Source organism: Alosa alosa, chromosome 5, assembly GCF_017589495.1.
Source record: "Alosa alosa isolate M-15738 ecotype Scorff River chromosome 5, AALO_Geno_1.1, whole genome shotgun sequence".
Taxonomy (NCBI): domain Eukaryota; kingdom Metazoa; phylum Chordata; class Actinopteri; order Clupeiformes; family Clupeidae; genus Alosa; species Alosa alosa.
In genome coordinates, this window is record NC_063193.1 from 33009638 (window position 1) to 33023939 (window position 14302).

The 14302-nt window shown below is 40.1% G+C and overlaps 2 protein-coding genes across 3 annotated transcripts in view; one reads left to right on the forward strand and one right to left on the reverse strand.

Annotated features, from left to right (window-relative positions):
* Positions 1–14302, reverse strand: part of LOC125295302 (RNA-binding motif protein, X-linked 2-like) — a 144695-nt gene that overhangs the window by 113971 nt on the left and 16422 nt on the right. The window lies entirely within an intron of this gene.
* Positions 1–14302, forward strand: part of LOC125294288 — a 47236-nt gene that overhangs the window by 22713 nt on the left and 10221 nt on the right. For both annotated transcript variants that reach the window (XM_048242832.1, XM_048242833.1), the window contains exon 16: positions 1366–1511. In XM_048242832.1, coding sequence (XP_048098789.1) covers positions 1366–1511 — 146 coding nt within the window. The remainder of the gene's footprint in view (positions 1–1365; positions 1512–14302) is intronic.

The window sequence follows — 14302 nt, forward strand, 5'->3', positions numbered from 1 at the left end:
AACTGGACATCCCACTAAAATTAAATAAGCTTTTCGCCAGTGACCATGCGTTTTAGAATGTCATGATAGGGCCACACATCTGTCATTCCCTTTAACGGCGCATAGCACGATGTCAAATAAATGCTTCAGTATTTTGACATTCAACGGCGCATTTGAAGGAGGCTGCTTGCGAGACCGTATGGAATAGTCATTTTACTAAAACCTAGCATAGCCTTCACACATTTATTCGCCTTAACTCTATTATTTGGACTCATTGGCAAAGTGAAACTAACTTCATGGTGTCAGGCAACGACAGTTATATGCTGTTACTTTCACTATTGACTGACAATGTGTTACCATCGAAAACATAGGCTGGAAAAAGCAACACTTACCCTAATGTTGCTCAAATGACTGAATAAAACAACATTTATCCTGCAGAGGAGTTGCTTATATCTCGTGACCGTGCGTCTTCAGCTGTGCTCCATACGTGTCTCTTGCCTCTCCCCTAATCACTTTTAACCGTCATTACCAATTTGCAAATGATGGTGAATAACTACTCATCATGAGATATACAGTATTTTGTAATATCTTTATTCTAATTATGTTTCCCATTGTAATCGTGCAATTTGTAATGTTTTGCATGGACGTGTGCTGGTGTGCGTTTAATGGATTATCGAAGGATGGTGCGCCAATATGACTTGACAATGCACTCTTAAAATAACATATAAACAACTCGCCTTAGACTTCTGACCAGGTGTACAATAGCATTTTTTAGACAATGCGCTAAGCCACTCCCTAAGTTGTTAATTGCCACACCCCAAATATGGCCCATAGTCTTTTACGCAGTGGAGAAATTGACAGCGCAGAAAGAAAGTGTGTCCAAATGCACCTGTTCATTGTTGAAGTACTGGCGAAGTAGCCTACTCATCACACAGATATCACATGTATCACATCACATAAGATAGCTTTTTCTCAGCTTTTTAAATGATGTTAGCAGTTGCTGTGAAAAACGGTTTGTGAGAAAAGTCACTTTAATTTAATCATATTATTCTACATACAGTTCTGCGCCCATCTACCATTGAACAATGAATTGTTTCTGAGGAAGGGATTACTTTTCTGAATTGTTTTTATTTTTCAGATGGGTGATGAGGCACACAGCTATTTTTAAACATGGATTTTGGGAGGAAGGGAATATCCCACTCTTGGGTTTGTTTATATTTTAGGGTATGATTTAGTAAATCAAAACATATTTTCAGAACATATTCATTTATTTTGACTGTGTGACTTTGGGTAACTACTCTCCATGGTCAGAAGCCAAACATACACTAGACTTTTCATGTGTTTGCGGGGGCCCATGTTACATAACTGCCCTTAACGATCGTTAAGGTGTACCACTGCAATGTGAACAATGTTGGACGAATCTGCCACAACATATTTGATCGTAACTACTCTGCTAACGTCACCATGAGAGAGATCCTGAATGCAGTGTACGGCCTCCTCATAGTCCCAGAGCCTGATGATCCTTTAGACAGGTGAGTACAAGACAATAAAGAAAACTAGATGTACCGCATAGCGGTACAAAATATGACCGCCGCTCAGTCCTGTACATCCGTTCCGCGAAAATAAATCACACTTCAATTTGTCTCCATATTTTACTCCATCCCCCACTCTTGAAACTTTTTGAGTATGCTTGTTTGGCATGCCTGAGTGTAAAAGCGGCTGCACAGAAAGTAGCCTTCTGGTGCTGAAAAGGTGAATAGATTGTAGAATAGCCAAAGAAGATGTAGCATTGTTATAAAACCTTTAAAATCTCTAAACAATCACAAGTAGGGCAGTTCATCACAGTTCATCCATTGCAACTGGATTGATGAAAGGTCACTTACACCTGTAGGCTACATTGTATTTGGAAAAAGCAAAAGGTATCAGCATAATGTTATTTATTTATTTATTTATAAACAAAAACATCTCTGTCAGTTCCATGCCGTTTTCAACAGCTATCAAAAACAAAGGTCATTTTTGGATGGATGGATTTTTTGTGAATGTTTCTTCTTCTACATAAGATTTTAGTCATCTTTAGTTCATGTAATACTTTATTGTCAATGCACAAATTAAGTATCAGTAGTCTGAAACGTTATTGTTAATGCACAAATTAAGTAACAGTAGTCTAAAACGAAATGCTGTTTTACATCTAACCAGTGGTGTAAATAACTGACATGTCCAAATGGGCCTTGATGAAATGCGTTGCTAGACTGTTCATACACATTTTAACAGGCCAAAGTTGAAGAGCTGTTGTCCGTTATTGTTCGTGCAAATATAGGCTGATTCATGTTCCCTTGCATTGTGTAACTGAGGTCCATGGCTAGTCTGGCTTTCACCAGACCAAGCTCAATCTTTTAAGAAATCAAATATAAATAGCGGGCAGATTAGGCTGGGTTCACCCAGCCTAGTCCATAGGCACCCGATATTGTTTAATTTTCCGATTGAGATATCCACGCTCTGGCTATTCTAAATGCAAAAATGCATCAGGGAGTTATGACAAAACTGTAACTAACAAACTAGATCCTAATAGAAAGCTGTTAGCTTCCCTAAGCTACAGGTAGGCTTATAAGGTAGGCCTATTTACAACATAAATTGCCAATAGGCTATGCTGGCGACACAAATAAAATCTCCTTTGGAAACCAATGGCTTACGCCTTACAGTATCAAGCTTACTTAAACTGCCATAGTGGCGAAAAGTTGTAATAAAATTCACGCAGCTCCATGAGTCAAGGAAAGCGCGAATGAAGTAGCCACTTCTAAATGGGACCCACTACACAGTAGCTTAAGGTGTGTTGCTAAAGCAGCCATAATGAAATGAAGGTGTCATTGTTTGGATACTTCACACACACGTCCTTTTTAATTTCACAGACTACAACTACCAAGCTGGAATCAAAGCACATCGATTCCCCTCTCACACCCTGCACGCACTTAAAACAAAATAAACAGGCGTCTCAGTCTCACGCATGTATAGGCAAAACTGTATCAGACCGGTGTAACGTTGGTAAATCTTCCATTGCACAGAATGATTTTTGTAGCACGTGCAACAAATGACAGTCGAAAGATACAATTACAGTGCTGCTATCAATTTGCTTGGTATAACCGCATTTATAGTTTTCTACAAATGCAATCAATCAAATTGGCCTCCATCACTCAACCAACGCTTAACGGTAACATTACCTAGGTCCTTATTGATATTATAAGATTAACGCATTACCTGCAGTAAAACCAAGCATGTCCGATAAACATCCTCAGATTTATTTCGGCTTCAAGAAGAAATGGGAATTACATTGCATGTATACATCGTCCTATCCTTATTAGACGTTCTCTGCGGTACAGTCCTTGTAGGAAGCGTCCATTGTTTTTCCAACCCACTTTTAACTTCCAACAAAATTACGTCTCACTGCAACGATGCGCCATCTAGTGGACAAACGACTACTTATCGCCAATACTGGAAATGCAGCCATGATGATGATGATGAATATTTATTTTGGCTTTCTTTTAATCCTACTGAATTTATAATTATGTATTGGCCGTTCTAATACCGATAGTATGTGGGTGCCTTTGTGTGTGTCCATGTGTATATGTGTGCACCGCCATCTACAGGCCAATGAGTGTACAGTCACTAAATGTACACATAACCTAATTTTTTTAGACCCCCCCCCCCATGGATGAAATTCTACGAAACTTGGCATACCCCCAGAGAATGCCAGGTCAATCATACACATAAAAGTTGGTGCAGTTCTGAACATCTTAACTGAAGATAGGGGCGATTAAAGCAGAATAATATTGCATTTTCATTTTTTACCGGGGGGGGTGCAAATCACAAATGAGTGATTATGGGCCAGGTTGATGTGGGCCCTTGAGACCAATAAAAGATTACCCATACCATAAAAGATTCTTCATCCTCAGGGCCACAGTTCAGGTAGTTATTTAGGAAAAACTGCTTTTTTTGCGGTTCGGTGGGGCCCAGCACGGGGGGGGGAGTGGCCCCCGGGGACGAAACAAAATTTTTCCATAAAAGTCTAGTGGGGTTACATACCCACCAAATTTCATGTGCCCTGGTGGTTCGGTGTCCCGGGTATAGTTGACCAAAAATTCAGGAAGTAGATGACGGAAAAAAAAAAAAACTTTGACAATCCCTATATGACCGCTTCGCTAGCTTCGGCGGTCATAATAATAAGATGATCCCCTTAATGATTTGTATTGCCTTTAAGCATTAATGACTGTTTTACACCCATTTACGAGGCTCAATGTATCTCCACACTTCATTGGTAGACTTCCGAGGGCCCTGACATTTAAAACGAGACATTGAGAACTTTGAAAAAGCACTGGTAGTTTACTTACAAGGCGATTTATACAGACAGTATCTTCAACGAAGTTTAGCGTTTGCAGCCATCTTGAATTTAGTCACGATAAATTCGGCGGCAGTAAGAATGAACAGGTATGATAAGGGATCAGATTCCAAAAATAATTCAGTGGAAATGCATGGATTCCAGTTTCTTCCAGTAGCAGCAACTGGAATCCATGCATTTCCACAGAATTATTTTTGGAATCTGAATTCTCCTTTAACCAAAAGCCTCCAGGGAATTTTTGGGTTGTCTTGCATGAATTGTATGAGATCTCCCAAGAGTGGTTCAATGATATCGAGGTCAGGAAATTGGATGACCACTCCAGAACTTTCACTTATTAATCACTGAATCCAACTTTATTTATATAGCAGGAATCCGATCAAGGGAACAGCAATAGGCGATGATAGGGCAGTCGTAGGGATGGGACTTCAGGTGAGATGATTGAGATGAGGGCCAAACACAAGGATGGCTGATGACTGGTAATGGTTTACCTCACAAGTGAGGTAAGGGAGAAGAGAGAGAGATATAGTGTTACTATTCTCATTGGTATATACTGTCATACTGTACCATAGTGAGAATAGGCAAGAGAGGGAGAGTTGAGAAAGATAGAGGGAAGGGGAGAGGAGGGGTTGTACGGCGTGACCCATGAAAAGTCCATGACAGCACTATGCTATAGCAGCATAACTAAGGCATGTTGAAGGGTAGCGCAGGTATGGTCAGTGACCACCGTTGCACGCATGACTGGGGTGCCAGTCACACGAGAACACAGCTGGGTGGTCTATTCCAAAAAACCCTGAGGTGGTTGAAGTTCCACACTGCACCATACCTAACTATGGGAAGCACTAAAGAGGTATGTTTTAAGTCTAGACTTAAAAATGGGGAGCGTGTCTGCTAATCGAATTGAGGGAGGGAGATTATTCCAAAGGAGGGGTGCACGGTAGCAGAAAGCTCTGTCTCCTACTGTAGTTTTTGAGATTCTTGGGATTACAGTAGTCCAGTATTCTGTGATCGTAGCGGTCTAGGTGGGTTGTATGAGACTGGGAGATCTTTAATATATTCAGGTGCCCAGCCATTTATGGCTTTGTATGTTAGAAGTAATATTTTGAAGTCAATGCGACTTTTAACAGTTAGCCAGTGTAAAGATGCTAGGATGGGGGAAATATGTTCGTATTTTTTGGTCCTAGTGAGTGTGTGAGCAGCTGCATTTTGTATAAGCTGTAAGCTCTTTGGACAGGTATTATTGCAGCCAGCGCATAGAGCATTCAGTAGTGAGGTGACAAAAGCATGAATTAATTTCTCGCCATCTGGTAAGGATAAGGACTGCCTTATCTTTGAAATGTTCCTTAAATGGTAAAATTAAGTTTTGGTGAATTGTTTTATGTGGTTATTTAGTGATAGGTCCTTGTCACTTATAACTCCTAGGTTTTTAACACTTGTGGATGAGGTAAGTGGAAGATCAATATGTAGCCTGTGTTGAGGATAGTATATCCTTCATCTTTTTAGGACCTAAAACCATGACTTCTGTTTTATCTGAGTTCAAAAGCAGGAAATTGTTCGTCACCTATGCCTTTATATCTCTTATTCAAGTGTCAAGTTTGGCTAGTTAATTCATCAGGTTTTATGGAGAGGTATAGTTGTGTATCATCTGCATAAGAATAGAAATGAATGCCATATTTCCTAATTTCAGAGCCTAGGGGAAGCATACATGTTGTTCGAGGTCTCATCTGTGATTCTATTATGTTTTTGCTATCGTTCAGCAATGGAGTATGTGTATTTGGTGAAACTGAATGGTTATTGATCTTATCTCTAATTGTTTCACTTTTATCATTGAAAAAGTTCATGAAATCGTTACTGTTTAGGCTTATAGGGATAGATTGGGTTACTTCGTTATGGCTTGATTGTGTTAAATTTGTATTATTTTTATTTCCTTCAATCATCGAGGAATTGATTGGCTGACTAAGCCTCGTTGAGTGCTTTTTTGTAAGTGATAAGGCTATCTCTCCATGCTTGGCGAAAGACTTCCATTTTAGTGGTGCGCCATTTTTGTTCTAGTTTACGCGCTTTTTGTTTGAGGGTTTTAGTCTGTGTGGTATACCATGGAGCATGTCTTACTTGTTTTCTTATTTTCTTTTTGAGCAGTGCTACAGAGTCTAGGGTTGAGGGTAATGAGTGCATCACATTACCGGTTAACAGATTGACCTCGGGTAGGTTAAGGAAAGGGCCTTCTGATACCTCCTGAGTCAGGAATGTGGCAAGCTTGAGTGGAATTTTTTTTCTAAAAGTCTGCATTCGTTTTATCAGATAGGCCGCGATAGTAGTATTCAGCTGCATAGTGTAGTGTCATTTTAACAAATGCGAAGCATCCATCTGGCGGAGTCAGGTTACCACCTCTGTTCCACCGCCCCCAGTTTTGCCATTCGCAGGTGAAGTAGAGGCCAGTCGTCTGTAAACACTTGGAAGGTGGCGCCCCACAAATTGTCTTGTTTGTTTTTTTCAGTCACGGCCCATTTTAATGCCAGGAACTCCAGCTTAAAAGGGCATTTCACTCCACAAGACCGTGGAGACCGTGGCTGGTGTATGCGACAACACGTTCCCACCTCTCCTTGACCTGGGCCAGCAACGCCCCTAGCATCCTTGTAGATCCAGAATGGTCAGATGATGTTGGCGTAGGTTTCATCAGGGCCTCCAGCTCTCAGAAGGCTTGCTCGCACTCTGAAGTCTAATCGACTGGCCTGGTCATGCTTCCGCCAGTTCCCCTCAACAGGGCATGCAACGGGCCTGCTTTCCGTGCAAACACTGGGATGAATCGACAGTAATAGCCGACGAACCCCAGGAACAACTACACCTCCCACACTGTACTTGACACTGATGTTTTCTGGGGATCGGTTGCCACTCCTCACTGGCTGACCCAGGTACTGCACAGATTGCTGAAAGAGATGGCACTTAGTGGGCTGCAACTTTAAGCTGTGATAGCTGCTGAGAAGTGTCAGGAGCATTGCATAATCCAAAGGACATCCTCTTGAATTAGTACAGGCCCAATAGAGTGGTGAAGTCCCGCCCCTTCTACTTCCAGTCCATGGGACCTATATTTCAAAAAATTATGAACGGGAGTTAATGGAGAGATAACAATTATTTTTTGGTCCAGTTTGAATTGTGCCACAAATTTCACATATGATGTGTGTGAATTTAAAAGATAATTTTTCACGTCAAGAAAGTACTGCTGTTCGATAGACTTCAAAAAGTTATGTTGGTTTTGTGCGAATCCACTCAGTGGACTACATCTCGTCTCGAGCGATGTATGCGTCCAACGTAATGAAACGATAAGAGCTGTTATGCTAGTTAACGGTTGCATCTTGCTGCCTGCTGTGTCAGTTAACGGTATGTAATGTACAGTCTATGGACGAATACAACTTACCTGATGTGTTTAATCCTCTGACTCATGGTATTTTCTTCGGAAAGGAAAGCCAAATTAAGACCTGTTGCTGGTATGCTTGTACAATCTAGTGTGGCTGTGAATGAGCTAACGTCACTAGTAGCGACTGATGGGTTTGTAGTCGTTGGAATTACGATCTTTCACAATGTTGTAATTCAATAGTTACGAAACAAACTGCAAATGTCTTTACATGAAAAATTGTCTTTAAAATTGACAAACATCATATGGGTAATTCAAGGCACAAGTCAACCGGGACCAGAAAATAATTTCTTTTTCGCCATAGACTGCCGTTCAAATTTTTTTGAAAGATAGGTCCCATGGAGGCAAACGGAAGGGGCGGGACTTCACCACTCTATGGAGACACAAAGGCAGTCTTTTCCCTGTCTACAGGGTGTACCTCCACCTGCCACCAGTATCCACCAGTACCATTCTGCCTTTTTCAGACTTGTTAAAGATTCTTCTACCTGGGGGAGAGAGTAAGCATCCTTATGTGTGACTGCATTTAATAGTACTCCTGTAGTCTACACAAAATCTCCATGAGCCATCTTTTTCTTCAAGTCCACCGGAACAGCCCATGGACACAAGATTTCTCGCATGACCCCACCTCTAGCATGTCATGCAGCAACATCCGTAATTCAGTGTAGAGGCTGGGCGGTACCAGACGATATCGCTGACGGATCGGTGCAGCCTTTCCAGTGGGGATGATATGGTTAGTGCAGTTATCGTCATCAGGCCAGCTGGGAAGCCGAGTCCCCCCATGATCTGTAGCCCTGTATAAATTGTCCAAGCACCCAAATGACCATGTGCTCTCAGTCCAATCAGTCCACATGATTAAACATGGTGTTCCTGTCCTACAGTCCTCATAACTACAGTACATAGTTGGCAAGCACATTACAATTACAACAGATACTTTACAATATAAACAATCTGACTGATATGTGAGAAGTATATCAGGAGAAATGAGTTTAAAGAGGTATGTATTGAGATCTTTTTTTTTAAACGTTGATTAACGTGTTCTAAGCTCCTGTGGTAGGTGGAGGTTCCAGAGGCAAGGACCATAGACAATAATTGCCGCCTTCCCATATTTCTTGGTTCTCACCTTGGGAATGACAAGGAGACCAGTGTCAGAGGTGGAGTATACAATGACAGCATATCTGATAGGTACAATAGTCAGGCCTTAGCCCATTGAGCAATTTTGAACACAAGTAAAAGGATCTTAAAATCATCTCTAGAGCTGACAGGCAGCCAATGAAGTGACTTTAAGACAGGATTGATGTGCGTTTTCTTTTTGGTTAGTACAAGTGCTGTGGCATTCTGAATTGTAGCTTATTTAAAGTTTTCTTAGGTACACCAGACACAAAGTTTGACAGTGTGTGTCTGAGAAAGATACGGTTGCATTTAGGCAATATTTCTATAGAGCGTGGCTAAGGTCAAGCCTGATTTTTGTTATCATGTCTCTAAAATGCCACAAAATGCTCACTTTTTGAAATCGAGGAGATGAAAGTCAATAGTTGAGAAGTATTCTAGGGTTGTTATAATTATTAGAAATTAGACCAATGGCGCCAAGTTGAGCTCAACATTGGGGGGTCACAAGAAAGTTGCTTTATGCCGATATATTTTGTACAGCAAATCAGGGACGTTGAAAGTATTTTCTGAGAGGGTGGATCATATAAGTGGGGGTCCCCGGGAAAATTTAGAAATTCTGGTTGTTAAACACACCATTTTAACACTGTTTCGGAGGGACAGAAATAGGCTACCCAAACAGAGCAAGCAGGGCCCGTCTTCTGTCTAACACTACCCTACATGGAGACATGTTTCAAGTTAATAATGGAGAATAATGGAAAACTATAGCTTTTGATTAACGTAGATGCAGATCATCTCCCTCATTCATTTCTTTGCGCAACAGCCCACATTCTGCATTCACAAGTGAATTACTTTTTTTAAGCTGTCATCTCCAAAGGATATTTGCTACCATATTTACCTCTGTTAGGCCTGCAAAAAGTCACGATTTCCATTTTTCGTGCAGTGGATTAGGCTATGCAATCACTATGTTGTTTTCATGGACAGTTACACAAACGTTATTCATTGTTTTAAATATCGTAGCTTCTAGCCTAGGGCTTACCCACTTTATCTCCAAAATGGTTACGTTTTTGCATAGACGCCCACACACATTGAATAGGCACTCATACCAACACCACCTAACTGTATGCCTGTATAATATATTTTGATGACCCCAAATTAAGAAGTAGCCTGTCTTTCAGTCTGCGATTCCATAATAGATTAATAGATAGATAGATAGATACTTTATTGATCCCCAAGGGGAAATTCAAGTATTTTATATCTTATATATATTTTATATATATAATATCATTCAATTGAGCTGGGCATAATTTAAATTTGTGGCTCCGGTGACCAGCAACATAGCCTGCTCTTCGAGGAGGCTCATAATTTGAGAAATGCTGCAGATCATAGACAGAAAAGCATGCTTTGTATTAGCGCTAGCTTGTACTGGCAACAAAATCATGTTGCTTCACTTTATTATTTAATAATTATTTTTTATTATTGTGGGGTTTAACTTTAACATTGAGGGTGCATAAAACCCCCAAACCCCCCAGAGATGGCGCCAGTGAATTAGATGCGTCCATTAAAAAGTCCGGTACAGTTGTAACATCGCGATAGCTGATAAACTGCTTCTTACATGTCTGAAGCATTTCATCCAACAGCGATATTTTAAGTTGCTGTGTTAAATTTAATTGGGTGTGATTGTGGCACAAAATTCATAGCATAATCCAAATTTTTTTTTTGATGGAGGGTTTAAAGCGGTTTACCGCGAAACTGCAGGAATTTGTTGCTTTTCAACCGCGGTAGAAAAAAATCCATACCGTCCCAGCCCTAAAGGCTGCCTTGATTTGTCAAAGTCAAAGTCAAAGTCAGCTTTATTGTCAATTTCTTCACATGTTCCAGACATACAAAGAGATCGAAATTACGTTTCTCACTATCCCACGGTGAAGACAAGACATATTTTACCAATTTTTTAAGTCCACAGACAAACATAACATTCAAGTAAACAAAAAAGTAAGTAAATAAGTAAATAAGAGGGCACATATAATAATGAAAAAATAAGAGCAGCAAAATTTTGTTGAAATTGTGCATAGACAGTCAATAAAAACTAGTGCAAAGTCAGGCCAATAAGAGGCTTGGGTAGTTCTGTTTGACCTGAGTAATAAAGAAAGTGGCATAGTGGTGCAAGTTATGTAAGAGCAGCAGAAGTGTTGTGTTTTCAGGACAACAACACCAAGTTGTAAAGTGTACAAGTGTGCAAGTGTTCAAGTGTGCAAGTGGAGTAGTGCAGGCGGCCATTGTGGGTCCAATGTCCAGGATGTTATGTAGCTGAGGGTGGAGGGGAGAGGAGGAGAGAGTTCAGCATCCTTACAGCTTGGTGTATGAAGCTGTTGGTGAGTCTGGTAGGGGAGCCAGGCTTCTGTACCTCTTCCCAGAGGGCAGTAGATCAAACAGATTGTGAGCGGGGTGACTTGCATCACTCACAATTTTGGTCGCCTTATGGGTGAGGTGGGTGGTGTAAATGTCCTTCAGGGAGGGGAGTGAAGCACCAATTTGTAACTTGCAAGTTGTGGGTGTGACAGAAGCGTGAATGGGAGAATGTGCGTAACTGAAAAAGTGCGTATCTGGAGGGCGTAAAAAGAAAAAGTGAATAATTTCAACAATAGGCTGAAGACCACCATTGACATTGTAGCACCAGTCAAACATACCAAGCCGAAGCAAAAACCACCATGGAGAACTGGGGATATTACTATTAACTTAAAGAAAGGAGAGGCTGAGCATCAATGGAGAAAAACTAAGTCCATTATGACACCTCACCAACTTTAACAGAGCAATTAGAAACGTGAGACAAGACTTCTCAAATTTAATTTCTAATAATCATAACAACCCTAGAATACTTTTCTCAACTATTGACTGCTTTCATCTCCTCAATTTCAAAAAAAGTGAGCAATTTGTGGAATTCTTTTAGAGACAATATAACAAAAATCAGGCTTGACCTGGATGATAAGTTTTGAAGTATTGTTCAGAATCCATGGCATAAAATGATCCCTCACACACATCACTCTTGCCAAGACTTTTGACCGTGTCAGTTTGACAGTATTCTCTTCCTGCAGTATTTTGATGATATTTTGTGTTGAATTTGGGGAAACCAATTGTTATTTCAGTTGTGTTGAGCTAGTGAAATGGTTCTGGTTTGTTTGTTTTCTAAAATAAAACTCAGTGTGTGTATGTTGCTTAAAAAACAAAATTTCTAAAGGGATGACAAGACTTTTGTCAGTGGCTGTATGTGCACATATGTGTGTGCCAATGTTTCAATGTTTTTTGCTGTGATGACGGTGACAAGCTCAGACCCGTGATAGGCACCATGTGACCGCGATGTTGCGGTTACCGTCCCAGCCCTAGCGACTGTGGTAAAAATAAAGTATTAATCCACAGAGAGGCAATAAGTATCGCACAGGCAAGCTGACTGTGCGGCAGAGCACAAAGCTTTGTTCACAACGCCGGAGACAGGTTACAAACACACAAACATCTTAGGCATGAGAGCAACAAGTCTGTCACAGACAAAGTCTAACCATTATTTATAGGACTGAAACAGGTTCATAATGGATTACAAAGAAAAGAATAGTGAGTTGTCATGATAAGAGAAAAGCTGTTACTACTGTGAGCTTCTGAAATTTTCAACAAAGATGTCTTTCTACTCCGCTAAGTGTTTATGTTGAATCCCAAATTGGGCGGACCTCATCAAATGCTTAAAAAACAACGGAACCTGGGAAGGGCAAGATATTGTTTTTGGTGTATATCCATATATGTATATGTTAGTACTGTCAAACGATTACATTTTTTAATCGCGATTAATCGCTGAATTCCTATAGTTAATCACGATTAATCACATATTTTATCATATGGTTAAAATTCTATTATTTTGCATTTCTGAACTTTCCAGAAGTCCATATTAACAATAAAGCAATTATTGTGTATCTTGATTGGGATTCAAATGAAAGCAAAGCAAGTTACTTTATTAACTAAACTTTAAGACGTAGGTCTATTTGATTATTTCAAATCAAATTTCAAAAGATGTGCAGCAGACCTGAGGCAACACAATATTCTTCAGAAATGTAGCTGATATAACTGAAATAAATTCTACCGCAGAAGTGCGTGCACAAAATGTAGGCCTACACACATTATAAAGGGCATAACAAACAGAAAATATTATATTCATACTATATTCATTATCTTTGAGTTCAGTTGAAAATAAGGAAGTTTTCAACATGAGTGCATTGCCATTTTATAGGCCTACAGTCTATGGTGCACTGTCACTTGCCACACACATCAGCGCCGAAGTTTTTAACAGGCAAACACTGGATGAACAATGGATTTTATTGAGCAGCATCGACCAAATATAACTGAATCGTGATTTACACGGCGCCAAAGTGCGATGCTGGTGTGCGAAGTTGTATGGAAAAGAATGGAATATAATGTAAATGAATGTCGAAAGCAGAGTGCATCGCAAATAGTAGCAGCCAAAGAGGAATGTTGATAACAGAACAAGTGACGGTGAAAGAATCTTTGGCGGCACACATTTAATGCGTCAGCCTAGGCTACTACTCTTTGGCCGGCTCGTAAGCCCAAACAAGTGTGTGCAGCATGCCTTTACGTAGCCTACTAACGGCGCATCATCATAAAGATACATTTAATCTGCATCACGCCCCATTTTAGAGGAAAACAAGTTAACATTATATCATTGATAGACAGCTAGTAATCACACGTTGACGTTACATCTATTTTTAATTCACAGGACATTCCACATTTTACTAACACGGCAGTTATGAAGAATTATGTTTATGTAACTTACTCATGTCGAAACTATGTACATTACCAACCTAATTCGTTTGCAATACCCCATATTGAGAACAAATTTAGCATGTACACTTACCATAATATCCCATGCAAAACGGTTAGCTTGCTAACTAGCTAACTGTGGAACTTCAGTTAATTCAGCCAATTATCTCACCTACTGTAGTTGTAGGAAATAGGCTACGTTCATATTACAAGTGATAGAATGAATGTGTGACTTATGTTTAGTTGATGTTATGACATGTAAAGTTAAGCTTTCTGAACTTAGTTATAGTCAGCCACGGGCAGTTTGACTGTGCCTATCGATAAATTCGTGACACTCCTGTAAACTAGAAAGAGAAAACCATAGGAACATGGTCACATTAATCCCATAAACACACAGATAACTCTTACACCAACCTTATTTTGTGCCTTTTATTCACGTTTGTTTCAAGATTTAGTAAGTATAAGCCCTTTTCGCTCCCCACTTTGATGCAGCATAGGTTTCCATTATATCAGTCATCTTTTCCCTAAAAGGGGGCGTGTACGTGCAACACATACAACGTTCCATTCCATTCGTCAGTGCGTATTGTTTAGTTTCCGGTCTA